This window comes from Aythya fuligula, chromosome 3, assembly GCF_009819795.1.
Source record: "Aythya fuligula isolate bAytFul2 chromosome 3, bAytFul2.pri, whole genome shotgun sequence".
Lineage (NCBI taxonomy): Eukaryota > Metazoa > Chordata > Aves > Anseriformes > Anatidae > Aythya > Aythya fuligula.
The window spans coordinates 115,618,339-115,634,310 of NC_045561.1; the positions used below are offsets into that span (position 1 = coordinate 115,618,339).

General features: G+C 55.2%; 1 protein-coding gene across 1 annotated transcript; it reads left to right on the plus strand.

The window, feature by feature from the left end:
* The first annotated feature begins 2,357 nt into the window (after positions 1-2,357).
* On the plus strand, positions 2,358-14,290 carry PAQR8 (progestin and adipoQ receptor family member 8). The gene is made up of 2 exons (XM_032184591.1): positions 2,358-2,402; positions 9,821-14,290. The coding sequence occupies exon 2, from the start codon at positions 9,863-9,865 to the stop codon at positions 10,919-10,921; it is 1,059 nt and encodes a 352-aa protein (XP_032040482.1). The 5' UTR covers positions 2,358-2,402; positions 9,821-9,862; the 3' UTR covers positions 10,922-14,290.
* Positions 14,291-15,972: the final 1,682 nt, after the last annotated feature.

The window sequence follows — 15,972 nt, forward strand, 5'->3', positions numbered from 1 at the left end:
TCCCTCTGTAAGTTATGGATTCCTCCATATACAAAGAAATTTCCTTCCTAAGACCCATAAGCTGGAGATTTTTTGAGTCAAGGTTTATATCCTTTCCAAAATTGTCATTTTTTGCCATCTTTAATAATATCCAACTTGCCTAAATCCTGCCACATGATGAGCAAAATTTCTGTGCAAAGGAAATGAGTTTGACAAAGCAAAGGCTGGTGTGTAGAAGTCTCTTTTACCCAGTTATGATTCTGCACCTTGATATTATTTATTACAACCTCATACAGGGAAAAGGTGGCTCCTTCTGCTTTCTGCATCCCTTTCGGGGTGAAGATCTCAGTTGTCTCCAGTGCAAAGTTGCTGTGATCTCCCTAATCAGCACAGTGGGGACACAAGGTGTTTGGATACATTTTGGTGAAAAGCCCTCCCTAAAATACAAGAGGAGGGGTTCACACCTATTTTACTCATGGTTTACACCCTGGAGAGACGGCTGGTGCAGTTCTACGTCCTCTGGGGCATTGCTGCTGCGCCATCAGGTCCTAGCCTTGTGGTGATAATTCACAGCAGCCAAAATAATGGCAGGACCACTTTGCACTCTGCAAAAATGAGGTTTGTATTGCACAGCAGGGAGGGTGTATGTGTGTTTCGGCAGGGAACGGAGGTGTACTGGGGCTGTTTGAGGGCACCAAGCCTGCTTGGCTCGTATCAGATGAGTACCAAGGGCTGGGAGAGCGCAGGCTGGCACAGCTCAGCCTAAACCTGCTGGGAACAGCCTGCTGGGCAAACACAGCCACACCTGGGCTTCGCCTCAGAGTGAACCAGGTGATTCACTGCAGGGTGTGAAATACCAAAAGCAGGGGGAGCGCCGAGCAGCACCCCTGGGCAGGTCCCTGCCGCCTGGGAGCAGGTCACACAGGGCGAGCAAACGAAATGCCCTGAAAGGTCTCGCTGCAAGCACCTGCCAAGCCTGGAAGATAAATGGGGGAGAAGTCTGTTGTTGGAGCAGAAACCTGGCAGGGTCTCAATGCGGGTGTTGCAGCAGGGATGTCCTGTACACTGTCCCCTTTACCCTGCCCTTCTTGGTCCTGACCACCATCTACCTGGGCTTGTGTGAGGTGTTCCTCAGGGGTCAGCATTGGGACCGACGCTGTTTAATGTCTTTTTCGGTGACATGGGCAGTGGGATTGAGTGCTCCCTCGGCATATTTGGCAGTGACACCAAGCTGTGTGGTGTGGTCGGCACACTGCAGGGAAGGGATGAGATCCAGAGGGACCTGGCCAGGCCTGCGAGGTGTGCCTGTGCCAACCTCATGAGGTTCTACAAGGCCAAGGGCAAGGTCCTGCAGCTGGGCTGGGGCAATCCCAAACCCAAACACAGGTTGGGTGGAAAATGGATGGAGAACAGCCCTGAGGAGAAGGACCTGGGGGTTGTGGTTGACGAGGGAGGGGATTCTCCCCCTCTGCTCCAGGCCCAGCACCAGGAGGACGTGGAGCTGCTGGAGAGGGCCCAGAGGAGGCCCTGAGGAGGAACAGAGGCTGGAGCCCCTCTGCTCTGGAGTCATCTGAGGGAGCTGGGGGTGTTGGGCCTGGGGAGGAGAAGGCGCCGGGGAGACCTCCCAGCGGCCTGCCCGGGCCTGAAGGGCTGCAGGAGAGCTGGGGAGGGACTCGGGGTCAGGGACAGGACAAGGGGGGTGGCTTTCAACTCAAAGAGGGGAGCTTTAGAACAGATATTAGGGAGAAATTTGTCACAATGAGGGTGGCAAAGACCTCATCGTGAGGCTGCCCCAAGGAGCTGTGGGTGCCCCATCCCTGGCAGTGCCCAAGGTCAGGCTGGATGGGGCTGGGGGCAGCCTGGGCTGGGGGTCATGCCCATGGCAGGGGGTTCAAACTCGATGATCTTTAAGGTCCGTGCCAGCCCCAACCATCCTGTGCTTCCACGGTTGTGCGGGAAATGATGCAAAGATGGGTGGAAGAGGAAGAGCAGCGCCGTGCCCACCACCCCCCACCCTGCAGCTTCACAGAACAGCCGGGGAGGAAGGAAGGAAGCAGCAGTCGGGGTTTTACGGTGGGAAATGCTTAAAAAATTCAGGAAAGAAGCAGGAGATGTCTCTGAAGAGCCCGGGAGCTGCTGCTCACATCCCCGAGCGAGGCGACGAGCCTGGAGCAGAGGAGGCTCCGGGGGAGCTCCCCCATGGCCGTCAGTACCCGCAGGGAGGTGCGGAGAGCCCGGAGCCGGGCTCTGCTCAGCGCTACCCCCCAAATCTTTCCCCCCAGGACCCCAAATCCCACCATGTCCCCTCCTCCCATCGCTGTCCCCGCCCGCTGGGGACACCCCGGGGCGGAGCCCCGCATGCGCTCGGGGCCCGGCGGTGGCCGCGGTGGCCCCGGGGACGCGGAGCCGGCGGTGGAGGCGCGGTGAGTGCGGGTGGGGACACCTCGGGGACACCTCGGGGACACTTTCGGGGACACCTCGGGGCTGGCAGGGGTGGGGACAGGGAGCTGGGTTTTGCCCCGGTGCGGGCCGGGGCGCGGTGCTGAGCATCCCCCGCGGGTCCCCCCGCCCCGAGTGCGTCCCCGCGGGCGCATCCCTTGTGGGTGGCTCAGGGCAGGGGGAGCTGCCCCCGGTTTCCACCAGGTTTTGTGCTCCGAAATTGTGCCGAGTGCTGGTGCTGCTGCTCCGCCACCGGTTTTGGAGAGCCTCCTGTGGCTTTTCCACCGTGGGGCTGCGGGACAGCCGAGTCCCTTGGGGACACCCAGCTGTGGTTTGTCCCCACGCTGCCACCCACCCTTTTCCTCCAAAATAACCCCAAATGTGCCAGCAAAGAGCTTGTTCCCCGCTCCCACTCCCCTACACCCTCCTGACCTCATCAATCACCTTCCTTTTACTGCCCACCTGGATTTTTTCCCCGGAGGAAACCACTGAGAGCATCTCGCTTTTTTTTTTTTTTTTTTTTTTTTCCCAGACCCCTTTCCCCTGCCCCTTTGGAGACCCCGCTTTGTGGGGCTACAGCTGGGCAACGATTCCTCTGTAATTCCCAAATCCCTCGACCCTGCAAATTTTCCCTCCGTGCTAGGGCTGCAGGTCGTGGGGGGAGTGCTGAACCCGAAGGGGTGGTGAGGATGAGGATGTGGGCACCGCCGCCCCAGCAGCGGTAGTAGAAAACGAGTGAAATCAGGAAAAGGTCACGCAAAAGGGTGAAGGACGCAGGCGATGCTCTGCAGGAGTGGAAAGCAGGCTGCTGGGTCTGGTTTTGCTCCCTTCCAGGGCAGGGAGGGGACGTTGAGCTGTGAATTCCTGCAGCTCCCTCTCCCACCCTGAATTGGAGAGGGGACCACGCACCGCAAGCAGTTCCTAGAAAGGCGCAGCCTGGCCAGGCCAAACCACAGGCTGCTGCTGCACATTTCCTCCCCGTTCAGCACCCGTGGGAGCCTCCTTTCTGCTTTGCTCCTCTTCATTTCCCCTCAAGCTGTGCCTGGAGGGGGGCTGGATTCCTCTGACACAGGGAAATGTGCACCCATGGGCTGAGCGAGCAGCCCTGAGCACAAAACGGGGCACAAAACGGGGCAGCGGCTGAGGACGCCTCACCTGCTTGTGCTCACAGCTCTTTATCCGCCTCCCCTGACTCATACACCAGCTTAATATTTAGCTGCCGACGCACTTTATACTCTCTGCTCCAAGGGTCAGACCGATATTTGATTGCGGAGCTGTAAGAAAGTCCCCGAAGCAGTAAATTGCCCCAGGAGGCTGCAGGTTGTGGGGCCATGCCGTCCGTCCCTTGCCCTTCAGGCACAGTGCTTTGATTTTTTCCCTGCGAGTCTTTGGGACCGAGCAGGGATTTAATCATGCAGATTCCGCCCAGCATCCCGCATTTTGGGGTGGAAATCTGTCCTCTGATCCTTGCTTCTCATTGCTGAGGGCTTCAGAGCCCCCCCCAAAGGGCAGTGCCACTCGTCCCAGAGCTCTGTCAGCCAAACAGGAGGATGGGGACAAGGACAAGGACGAGAGCTCGCGGCTCCAGGGGGTTGGCACGGAGCTGCAGGCTCTCCCCGGCAGCCCGCATGATTTATATACATTTTTTTCTCATGACCGAAGCTCTAAAACGTGCAGCCTTCAAAATGTTTGCAGGCAACAGGCAGCGGTGGATGACAGCGTGTTTGCAGCAGAGCCTGGAGGCTTTTGGGACATCCTGGCAAAGCTCCGGATCCCCCAAAAATGCGCAGCCGGTTTGCTTTGGGTTTCTCTGCCTCCAGGCAGGTGGTTTTGGGGCAGTCCCACCAGCAAATGGATCTGAGCGAGGAGGGATTTGGTGGTTTGCTGAGGTTGGCACCGAAAGGTTTGTCCCATCAGCGGTGCTGGGGCTGTCACCTGGGCTCCTGGGGCTGTAGGGATCAGGACAGTGACCCCATATGCGGGCAAACTGGCCCCAGAGATGCTGTGTGCACGGAGCTGTGCAGGGATGGAAGGGAAGCGCCCCGTATCCCACGGACATCACGGGAGGAAAATCAGGATGTGAAAGCAGGATGCAGCTGAAACAAATCCCAGCTCCCTTTTCAGCCCGCGGGGAGAGGAACGGGCATTTCTGTGGCACCATTCATCTCCTTCCAGTGCTGGCATCCGCAGCAGGGCAGGTCACTCACCCCGCTCCATCAGTGGTCCCGGCACGACCGAAGGCAGCAGGCGGGGACGGATCTGGTGCTCGCTGGCAGGGGACAGCTCGCAGCCACATACCTACACCCTCTTTGCCCCAAAACAGGGCGGATTTACCCCAATCCCATTCACAAGGCTGGACCGAAACCACATTGGGAGCGTGCTAACACTTCGGCAACCTGACAAACGCAGGTCCTTGATGGGGAACGTGCCTATATCTGGTATTAATACCAGATATTAACACTTTTAAATACCAAACATTAACAGTTTTGCACCTACCGAGTGCCACAGTTGGGTTTCTTCTCCCTCTAATTTTTTTTAATTCCCACGTCGCATGCATCAGCTGCATTATTACTGCAATCAATGCAATCCAATAATTAGCAATATCAACGAAGCAGAGACCTGGCGCTGCAAAAATCAGAGCCCTGCACGCAATGGAAAATTTTCACAAGGTTGCCTTGCTTCGTAGCAGAATTGAGGTTATTTGTAGGCTTCCCCTTCAAGGTCTTCAGTAAATCACGTCCCTAAGGGACAGGGTTTAGTGATGGGACTCAGCAGGTCAGGTTGGGTAGGGTCTTGATGGTGGGGTTTTGTGAGACCCCCCACTGCAGCCCCGAGCTCAGCTCTGGGCCCAGCACCAGGAGGACGTGGAGCTGCTGGAGAGGGCCCAGAGGAGGCCCCGAGGAGGAGCAGAGGCTGGAGCCCCTCTGCTCTGGAGCCATCTGAGGGAGCTGGGGGTGTTGGGCCTGGGGAGGAGAAGGCTCCGGGGAGACCTCCCAGCGGCCTGCCCGGGCCTGAAGGGCTGCAGGAGAGCCAGGGAGGGACTCGGGGTCAGGGGTAGGGACAGGACAAGGAGTGGTGCCTCTAAACTCAAAGAGGGGAGCTCTAGATCAGATATTAAGGAGAAATTTGTCACTTTGAGGGCTGTGAGGCCCTGGCGCAGGCTGCCCCGAGGAGCTGTGGGTGCCCCATCCCTGGGGGTGCCCAAGGCCAGGCTGGATGGGGCTGGGGGCAGCCTGGGCTGGGGGCAGGGGACTGGAACCAGATGTCCATTTCACAGTCCTGTAATTCTATGACTTGATGATTTGAAAGGTCTTTTCCAACCTAGGTGGTGCTGTGGTTCTACCTCAGCTGTTTTCCTTCCAGACCCGGGCAGCCCCTGTTGGGTGAACCCTTGTAGCACGACCTTTGGGCTGATGTGGGTGTAAGGGGGCACGCAAGCAGGTCAAGGAAAATGAAATATTCCCTGCCGTGTTCTGTTATGTAGCCCCAGCACTGCCTGGTGCATCAGAGCAGTGCTTCAAGAGCACAATATCTCGTTCTCCTTAGACAGGTGGGGATTTCTGTCCTCATTTTATAGGCTTGGAGGTGGAAGCCTGCTAACAGGAGTCCCGAGCACCCACCTAAATCCCAGTAGCTCCCTCTGGGGATGGCATCAGAGGAAGGTTGGCATGGGCAGGTTTATGTGCCACCGAGGGAGGAAGCAGATAGTGCCAAGAGGACACAGGAATTCCTGCTGTGAGCCCTTGTAGGGTCTCCTCCTCATTTCTTGTCTCTGCTGGAGCCTCTCCAAAACACCAGGGACTCAGCATGGGACTGAGGATCTGGCATCCTGGTCCCAAACTGGTCTTCTGAAGCGAGCCCCAAGCAAGGGGCAGATGCCCCAAGGTGGTGGGGGAGATGTGGGTGCTTGGGGAGGACCAGGAGGGCTTTGGGGTGCAGTTTGCAGCCTGGGTGCATGGGCTGGGTGCAGTTTGCAGCCTCTCCCTGACCCCCTGCCAGCCCTGGGGGGGCGAGCAGAGCTGCTCTCTGCCGTCCTGCTGCAGCACAGGCTGCGGTTCCAGACTTAATCCCGTGTAGGAAGTGGTCAGAAGAAAAGCCCAGGGTCCAAAATGACCCGAGGTCCTCCCGAGGGGCCTCTGCTCGGCTCTTAGAAGAAAGGAATTCAGGAATTCATCACGTGCAGCTCTCCAAGCTGCCCTGTCATCCGCTGCTGCGAGATGCCTGCGGTTATTTTCATGCTGCCCACAACCACTTTTCTTTTAAAATTTAAATGCATTTATTAAAGACTTCCCCACAGCTAGGTTCCCCAGGCCTGCCTGCTTTGTGTACCAGGAGTTGCTGCCTTTCTGGAAGCAGATACACGCCCAATGCCTGCACACTGTTCTGCAAGTAAATATTATCACGCTGCTACAGCCTCCCTTGCAGAGGGTTAACGCTGGGGCCAGGCCGGTGGGAAAATCAGCTGTACCCTGCAGGAAGATTTCTCATTCAAACCCTTCCATTAGCCTGTGAGCAAAAGAAGAAGAAAAAGCTCGGGTTTCCAATTACTTCGGAAGAAAGGGAGAGGAAAAATTGGAAGGGGATCGGTCCTCCTGGGTGCCGCGGCTCTCATTGTGGCTGCGATGATACAGCCTGGCCAGCGTCCACTCTCCTCCTTCCCTCCTGGCAGCTCCGGCCCCGAAACAAACGCCACTCGGTGGCTGGTAATTGGGAACAGCCAAAAGGACTGAATCCCCCCGGAGATGGGGGCGAGGACGGAATCGCAACAAGCCGCCCCGGGCAATGAATGTGGCTTTCAGCCGTGCCGCGACCGCCCCCGCCAAAGGGAAAGAATAAGGGCTCTGTGAAAGCAAAACAGCCAGTCCCGACCTTGGGGGTTCTTTTTATTTATTTATTTATTTGTTTGTATTATTATTATTCCCCTTCTTTTCTCCCTTCCCGAACGTTAAAGGCTGTGCGTCCATCACATGATCGCTGGAAGCTGCCAGCTTGCTCCTTCGTGTCACAAGCTTGGTTTAAAATAAGCGGCCGGCCGGATTCCTGCTTTCCTCGCCGTTTGATTTTCAGATGTGTTTTCCTGGGATTTCGGGCTGTTCTTTTGAAAATCTCTGCACCACCCCCTGTACTGTTAAAACCTGGCGTTTTCCAGCTCCGTGAGCCTGCCTGGAAGAAGCCCTGCGCTGGCAGGGGGGTGAGCAGCGTGGAGCCTCCCCCTCGCTGAGCTCCAGGGCGATGCTCGCTGTATCTGAGATGAGAGACTGGGGCAAAATCCAAGCGTTAACAAAATCCTGGCTCTGTACAAGCCAGAGCCAGCCTGTGCCTGGTGCAGCCGCTGCCGTCCCTCCCGTGTGCTCGTCAGCATGCAAAGCAGGCACGCCGCCGTGGTGGAAAACACGCCGTGAGCCCCGTGTCAGCACGCATCCCTGCGCCCAGCCTCCATCGCCGTCTCCTGGTTGCCCTTGCTCCTTGCAGCAGCTTGCAGCGTGTTGCTGCTCCTCTGCAGGAGGAGAATGTCCTGACCCTGCTCTGTTGTGCTTCGCTTGTCTCATCTGTGCAGTGTCTGAGCTGGTTTTCTGGGTCCTGGGGTCAGCACTAGCAAAGCTGGGGGGCTTTGGGAGCCCTTTCTCCTCGTGTTTTGTCACCGTGAGCCCCATCACCAGTTTTGGTGGAGCTCAGGACACCCAAAGCACCACAGGGTTCATACTCTCACCTTCCCACAGGGCATCCAGACCAGGAAGCCAAATATTGTCTCAGTAGAGGCACAGCCATAAAACCTCCCTGCAATTCCCACCACATTGTGCTCAGCTCTAAGCCAAGCTCTGGGCACATCATCCCAAGAGACACGGGGCAGCAGAGGGGGGATATGACAGTGCTGCATAGCCATGCATGGTCCTGCCTGGACTTCGCCTGATCCTGAAGCTGAAGTCAATAATAAGATGGATGAATGAGTTTTTTCTGTTTCCTTCAGTTATCGGGAGCCAGAACAGACTGGCTCAGGTGAACATACCTACATTAGAAGTGGGGAGAGGGAACATTGTCCCTTTTTCATGCCATCCCCTTGTAGGAACGCTTCAGAGTCCACATTTACCTTCCCAAATGTTGGCATGTACCCCCATGGGGGCATACAAGCTGCTGAACGAAGCGTGTGCCCCATCACGGATCCAGGCCTGCAGACCCTAAGGAGGGAACTACCATCCCTGTGACTGTGCACAGCATCAAGCCCCAGCAAGGGCCCTGCCTTCAGTCTTGCACAACCGTGAAACTAAACTACCAGGCGCGGGCACCACCTTCCCTCCCACCTCCCGCAGCCAAAGCAGCTCCGTCCAAGTCAGCAGCCAGCTCCCCCGGTGGCACAGAAGGAAGCAAAACGTCCTGAAAGCTGCTAACGGAGAAAGCCTGGAAAGCAAAACGAGAGAATTGGCTGGAAAACGCTGTCACCGTCGGCTCCCATCTGCTAGAGGAAGTAACGTGAAAACAGTTGGTGTGGTGTCGGAGGGTTGCGAGGGGAAGTGGGACTGGCGAGCCAGCGCGTGGCTTGCTCTGACTTTTTGCTCTTGGTGCTGTCTCACCCCGGGACTGTGTGGCGGGTCCCGTCTCTCTGCTTTCGCTTCCTCTTGGTGGGTGACACCGGCCTCTGTGTCGCCTGCCTGCTCTGGGGCTCCCGTCGTGCACCCGCTCTCTCTTCCTCTGCCTCGCCTCTTGCAGCGGATGCTACGGAAGAAAAATAAGACGTTACCCACACTCGGGCAAAATACTCATTGCTGTTTACTTATTTGGGGCCAGCTCCGTGCCCTGCAGGTCGGTAAGGGTGTATGTAAGCGTAGGAGTCAGGCCCCGGTCCTACAAACACGCCTGTGGTGGCTGGGGAGGAGAACAGAGCCCAGTGGGGCTCCCATCAGCATCCAGTTCAGTTAAAGCATGGTCGTGTGTGATGAGTTCATTTTTTCAGTGTGATAGAAATGCCAGCAGGGAAGGGAAGCATCTCGGGTGGGAGAGGAACAGAGGGTACTAGGAGTGAACTCAGCACTGCGAGGTTTGCTCGGCTGCAGAAGGGCGAGTTAATCCCATAGGTGAATCATTACACCCAGATTTCATCCCCGAGTGGTGTGTTTGGGGGAAAAGGGCTGACAAATCCCCTCCACGGGTGCTTTCTTGACATCTGAGTGCTTCTTGAAAGCCTGTATTTGCAGCTCCTGCCTACTCCTAGACGTTCTCCAAGGCGGAGGAGGGACACGGCGGTGCCACCTTCCTCCACGCTGAATTTAGGTGCCACATCAGGAGATACCCCTTGCCTCTAAGAGCAGGGCCAACATCTCCACACCCCCGTGGTTTATCCCCCTGAGGAGAAATCCCCCATTCTTTCCTCCTCGTGTTAACATTTCCTCCATCTCTTCTCCCGCAGGGCACGAGGACGACGTCCCCCAGAGCCGTGCTGCCGGGGGAGATGACGGCCATCCTGGAGCGCCTCAGCACGCTGTCCCTCAGCGGGCAGCAGCTCAGCCGCCTCCCCCGGCTGCTGGAGGACGGCCTCCCCAAAATGCCCTGCACCGTCCAAGAGGCTGAGGTGCCTCAGCTCTTTCGGGAGCCCTACATCCACGCCGGGTACCGTCCCACCGGCCAGGAGTGGCGGTACTACTTCCTCAGCCTCTTCCAGAAGCACAACGAGGTGGTCAACGTCTGGACTCACCTCCTGGCGGCGCTGGCCGTGCTGCTGAGGTTCAAGACGTTCGTGGAGGCCGAGCAGTTGCCCGTGGACGCGTGGTCCTTGCCTCTGTTCATCTTCGTCCTCTCCTCCGTCACCTACCTGACCTGCAGCCTCTTGGCCCACCTGCTGCAGTCCAAATCGGAGCTGTCCCACTACACCTTCTACTTCGTGGACTACGTCGGTGTCAGCATCTACCAGTACGGTAGCGCCCTGGCCCATTTCTACTACAGCTCCGACCAAGCCTGGTACGACAAGTTCTGGCTTTTCTTCCTCCCGGCCGCAGCTTTTTGCGGCTGGCTGTCCTGCGCCGGCTGCTGCTACGCCAAATACCGCTACCGACGGCCGTACCCCATCATGAGGAAGATGTGCCAAGTGATCCCAGCCGGGCTGGCCTTCGTCTTGGACATCAGCCCCGTGGCTCACCGGGTGGTGGTGTGTCACCTGGGGGGCTGCGAGGAAGACGCCGCTTGGTACCACACCTACCAGATCCTGTTTTTCCTCATCAGTGCTTATTTCTTCTCCTGCCCGGTCCCCGAGAAGTACTTCCCCGGCTCCTGCGATATCGTTGGCCATGCCCACCAGATCTTCCACACCTTCCTGGCCATCTGCACCCTCTCCCAGCTGGAGGCCATTTGCTTGGATTACAAGACCAGGCAGGAGATCTTCCTGAAGAGACACGGGCCCTTCTCCATCTATCTCTCCTGCGGCTCTTTTTTCGGCCTGGTGGCTTGCAGCGCCCTCACAGCCTACGTCCTGCGAGGCAGGATCAAGGCCAGCCTGGCGAAAAAGGACTCCTGAGGGGCGCGGAGGCCATGGGCACGACACCACCGGGGTGGTGCAAACCAAGGAAAGGGGCATAGCGTACTAGAGACGTAACTGGCTTGTTTGCCTAACACACTGTGACTAACCTGGACCTTGGACTTGGGTGGAGAGCTGGGTGCTGGATGTGTTTTCACAGCAGGGGCTGCCTTCTGCCCTACGGGGGGACAGAGAGGGATTAAGCCAGAACAAGGCACTTAACCAAGGATGCTGAAATAGGCAGAGGTTTCTTGTTCACTCTGGCAAACCTAGTTGTCTAGCTGGGAGTTATCTAGCTGAACTTCAGGGAAGGTGGCCTGAGGGCTGTGAGGCCGTAGCGGGGTCTCACGAGGCAGTGGAGAACCCACCATGAGGCCCAGAGGTGCACATGGTGACCTCTTTGTGTTTTGCTGTCTCTGAGAAGACCTGTTAGCATCAAAGGCAGTAACAAGGTTTCAGGAGGAGTCCACACTTGTAGGGTTTGGTTGCAAGGGTGCGTGTGGAACAGTGGCTGCAATAATCCTTCTAGCTGGGCTAAGCCAGGTTCTCTCGACAACCTCCTTCTCAAGTATCTCAATGCCAGGTGACATCAGCAAAGCATCTAGACCTGGACTTGACCTTCTTTAGGATGAACGGGGTCCGAACCTACGTGTCTGCCAGGCACTGGTGTAGGCTCAGCCACCTCTGACCCAGGTGGGGATGTCAGCTCATCTCCATCTCCTCCATCTGCATGGTTGCACCATTTTAGAACCACAGAGCAGCTGGAAAAGACCTTAAAGATCATCTGGTCCCAACCCCCTGCCATTTTGGCTGCCTCTGTGTGACAAGTTCGTGCATTCCTGCGTTGACTGACCCCGTATCATCTGCCACAGGAGGCTGGCTGACTTCCAACGCAGCCCACATGGTGTAGAAGTAACTTGGGTGTGATCGGTCTGATAGGGGAAAGGCTCCGGGCCCCGGGCCTCCAGCAGCCCTAGGATGGTCGTAGACAAAAGGGGATGAAAGTGAAGTGGATGTGAAGCCTTTGTTCCCCTCTTAATGGTTCTTTTTAGGATGCCAAGCGATCCTTGGTGGGCCTTGAAGCTGACAGTGAAGCTTCAAGGTTGCTCTTCTCTGACGCATAGAGCTGTGGGTCGGGCATGTTTTTATCAGCACTGGATGAAGGTAGAGTGGCAAAAGGCAGGAGCAGGTTGACAGAATTAAGGTTCTTTGTAGTCTTGGGATGGGTTTGTCCTTGGAACTTGGTGAGTTCCAGTTCAATGTGTAGGAAGGGTTGGTTTATGGTGTCCACATGTAGACGAGTCTCTTCTGGGTTTGCTGGGGGGAATATCAGGTATGGAGCCACATACCTGCACTGGAGTTGGTAGCACTTACAGGACTGATGCTGAGAGCCCTCGCAGGGACCTGTTCCATTCAGCCTAGACACCTCCTGTCCGACCCACTGCTCACTTCCCACACGAAACTCGGGGTCCTCCCAGCTGTACGCTGTGCAAGACCTGAAGCCTCAAATGCCCTGATATATTCAGGAGGTGCAGCTCTTTGCTGAAAGCCAGGGAGACTTGGGATCTACTCCAGCCAGGGATCTCTCTCACCGAATCCAAGGGCAGGCAAACAAATTGTGGTTGCTGGTCCTGAGCAGGCAGGGTTTGGGGTTGGGGATATGATTTATCATGACAAGCACTGATTCCTGCACTTGATCCGTTTTTTAACTATTGAGATGTGTTTATGTGTGTGTGCGCGTGCCTGCTTTAATATCCAGGAAGGCTTTGCCTGTGGCTTTTTTGTCTGCAGAGCTTCCTAGTTGTGTCCAGATGGGCTAAAACAGAAGGAGTGGGCACCGCTAGCAGCAAGCCGTGCTCTGCTCCTACCTGGTTATACCGGTACCAAAAGGCAGAGATCACCCAGGCGTTTCCTTCTCTAAGGCTTTGAAACTAGGTGAGATGTTCAGCCCCTGGCTAAGGAGGATGACTACAGTAAGGCCGCCCAGTTCACAGCGGGGTCGGAGGTGCCCCATGACTCTCCCAAGGCACTTCTGTCATCTGCCTGCTCCAGCAGAAGTGAAACTTCTCCTTGTGGGGCAACCGTTCTGTGGCAGCGGTGCTGTTTCCACATCCTCCCATGTTAGCCCTCAGCTGAGGCCACTCCTGGCCCCGTGGGGCCCTGCGCTCAGACCTGGAGCTGACCTCCTGGTCACTATGATGGGTTAATTTAGCAGGGAGCCGCCACACGGGTCGCTGCTGCTGTGAGGATGCGCCCTTGGTGTCACAGGGGGCTTGTCTCCACTGGAGCTTCCTCCATCCCTGTCTCCATCCTCCTCCTCTTCCTCCAACGAGATTGTCTCTTTCGGGACTTCATCCTTGTGCCTTACACACCTGGTTACCTACCCGTGCAGGCTCCACACGCCGTGCCATTGATCTAGGGGAGAGCAGGGCTGCGTCCCGAGGGAGGAAAAGTGTCTCTGTGCTAAATGTTCAGCCCACCTGAGGGCCTGTCGGGGTCTTCTCCTTGGGCTCGCTGCTTGGAGCTCGCCTTCCTCCATCCTGGTGCTCCTAAGGAGGCACGGCTGGGAAGGGCGAAGAGGAGGCCACCAAAGGTTGATCACGAAGGGACCCAAGTCCTAACCGTCACCCTCAGGAATCTCCGCTCCTGAGATTTTTTAGCAGCCTGGATCTTCAGAGATCCACTGAAAAGTCAGCCCAACGTGCCTTATGCCATCACCTCCTGGGATTTACACTCTCTGCTGGTCCACTTTTACCGGGGACTGGCTTTGCCCGGTGTACGGGGCAGAAGGGGAGGATGGAGAGAGGTGCCTTCAACTTGCCTTAAACTTGCAGTTTTGCCCAGTGATTTGTGTAGCAGGGCAAGGACGGGTTCCTCATGTGCCTTGCAATTGACAGCTTTTACTGATGAAATTGTTTTTAAGCACTGTTTGTTACTAAACCGAAGTACGGAAGAGTTTGTATTTTTTTTTTCCCCCCTGGGAAACAGGGAAGGATAAGGGTGTTAGATACTAACCATCCCCTTCCCGCCTCCCGTCTGCTGATGTCACATTGTTGGAAACATTGACAATATTTTAAGCTTTGTACTGTACTGATCATTATTTAAAAACCTAAAGAAAAGAAAAAAAAAAAAGAAAACTGTGAAAGTAAACCGATTGGTGTGGTGTGAAATTGCCAAACGCACAAAGGTTGTGAGTCACGGGGAAGAAACTTTGGCCTTACGGGAAGAGTGGGCAATAATAATAACAATAATTAACGCCGGGGTGTGATTTTATCCGTATATTTCAAAGCACCTTCCAGGTTTCATAGTAATTCTGTGATAATTACGCCCTGACACTGATTAGAGGGATTAAGTTTATCATCCACAGCAGTATTTGGGTGCCTGGTATTCCTTAATTTCTGCCAGAGGCGAGTACCTCAAGTGCTGTGGTCCTCTGCTCCAGGCCCAGCAGCCCCAGCTCTTTGCCCATACAGAAGCCCATCCTACAGCCTTTGACATCCCTGCCCAAATTCAGTGCCATCTGGGCTTTGGCTTTCCTAAATTCATCCCTGGATGCTCACCATACTCCTGCGTTCATCGCAGGAATACAGGAACCTGTCCCTGCTTTCACCCTCTGCGCGCTTCCCTTCCGTGTCAGAGTTTCACGTTGAGGTTTTGGGGATTTCTCCATACTACGGAACTTCCTCACTTCTATGCAAACGCTGTGGGTGCCCCCGCTTAAACTTTGCTCTGTGGGTTTTAATATCCGTTTCTGGCATAGCTCTCCGAGCTATTTGCTTATCAACCTTGTCCATCGCTCCCTCGCAGGGGCTGGTAACTCTCCCTCACCTCTTATTCCTAGTTTCAAGCCCTCCTTACCATGTGCAATCTCATACATGCTTCATCCCTAAGATATAGTCTCAATGATTCAGTCCCATAAAAAAAAATAAAATGCATTTTTTTTCCTTTTATTTGCACCATATGAATAATTCTAGTCATCATTTAAGACGATGTGCAGAGCCAGGCCTCCGTACCAGTATGTTTTCGCCCAGCAGAGGGCGAGATGTCTTCATCTGGAGCACCAAGAGGCCGCCCGTGCCACGAAAGCAGAGCCTTCAGGGCTCTCCAGACAAGCTGAGGAAAAAAATGCTGCCCTTCAAGCGGGCCCGCAGCCAGCCCTGCGAGGAGATGCATTGCTTTCCGAGCGAGGGATGTGCTTTGCAAAAGTCTCGCCCTCTGCGTAAGCGGCAGGGATTTTGCCAGATGCGTTAGGGCAAAGTTTTACGTTTCCATCAAGCAAAAACTGAAGAGGAACGGGACAAAATACCCAAAGAGGGCTCTTAACCTTTTCAACGAGAAGCAAAAATAGAGACTTTTGGTATGCTGAGAAGTTGCTTGGCAATGCTGTTTCAGGGAACATGTTCACTACATGCCCTTTACTCTTTGAGTTTACATATACAAATCCTTAATGGATGAAAAGCTAGATACGGTTATTAGCAAAAGCATCTGCTTATCCCAAGCAGATGAAGTCAAATGCAAAAACAAATAAATAAAAGAGCTTCCGAGTCAGAGGAGCAAAGTATTTTATTCTGGTTATTTCCTGAGTCACTGGCCACAGAGGGGGTAATGCGAGGGAAGGTACAATTTTTAGTTCAGGCCCCAGGTGTTGCAGCAGATATTCTGAGTTGCCTCAGGAGAGGTCCTGTTACCCAAAGTCAGTCTTTGCCTGGTCTTATCCTTGCAGCTCTCTTGAAACATGGGTTAAGAGGCAGAGCATCAGCCAGCAGCTCTAAGTGGGATGTTTCCTCCTTTGCTCTGTTAAGCAGCTGTTGAAGATGGTCTCGGCAACTAGGTCAGGGGAAGAATACTTCGCAGTGTTGTCTGCTTCTCCTGTGGACTCCAGAACAGAGAAGTAGAGCCTTCGCAGCCTGAAAATCAGGATTGAACAGACCTGAAATAAAGCATCAAGCTACCAGCTGGGCCTTAAGCTTTGCAGCTGTCCCCACTGATCTCTTTTTTGTTATCCTGTAGTTCTTTATTTTCTTCTGGTTGAAGGTAAGACATGCTCTCAA

Excerpts from the sequence above, each read along its gene's own strand:
- PAQR8 (XM_032184591.1), top strand. The coding sequence starts at position 9,863 with ATGACGGCCATCCTGGAGCGCCTCAGCACGCTGTCCCTCAGCGGGCAG.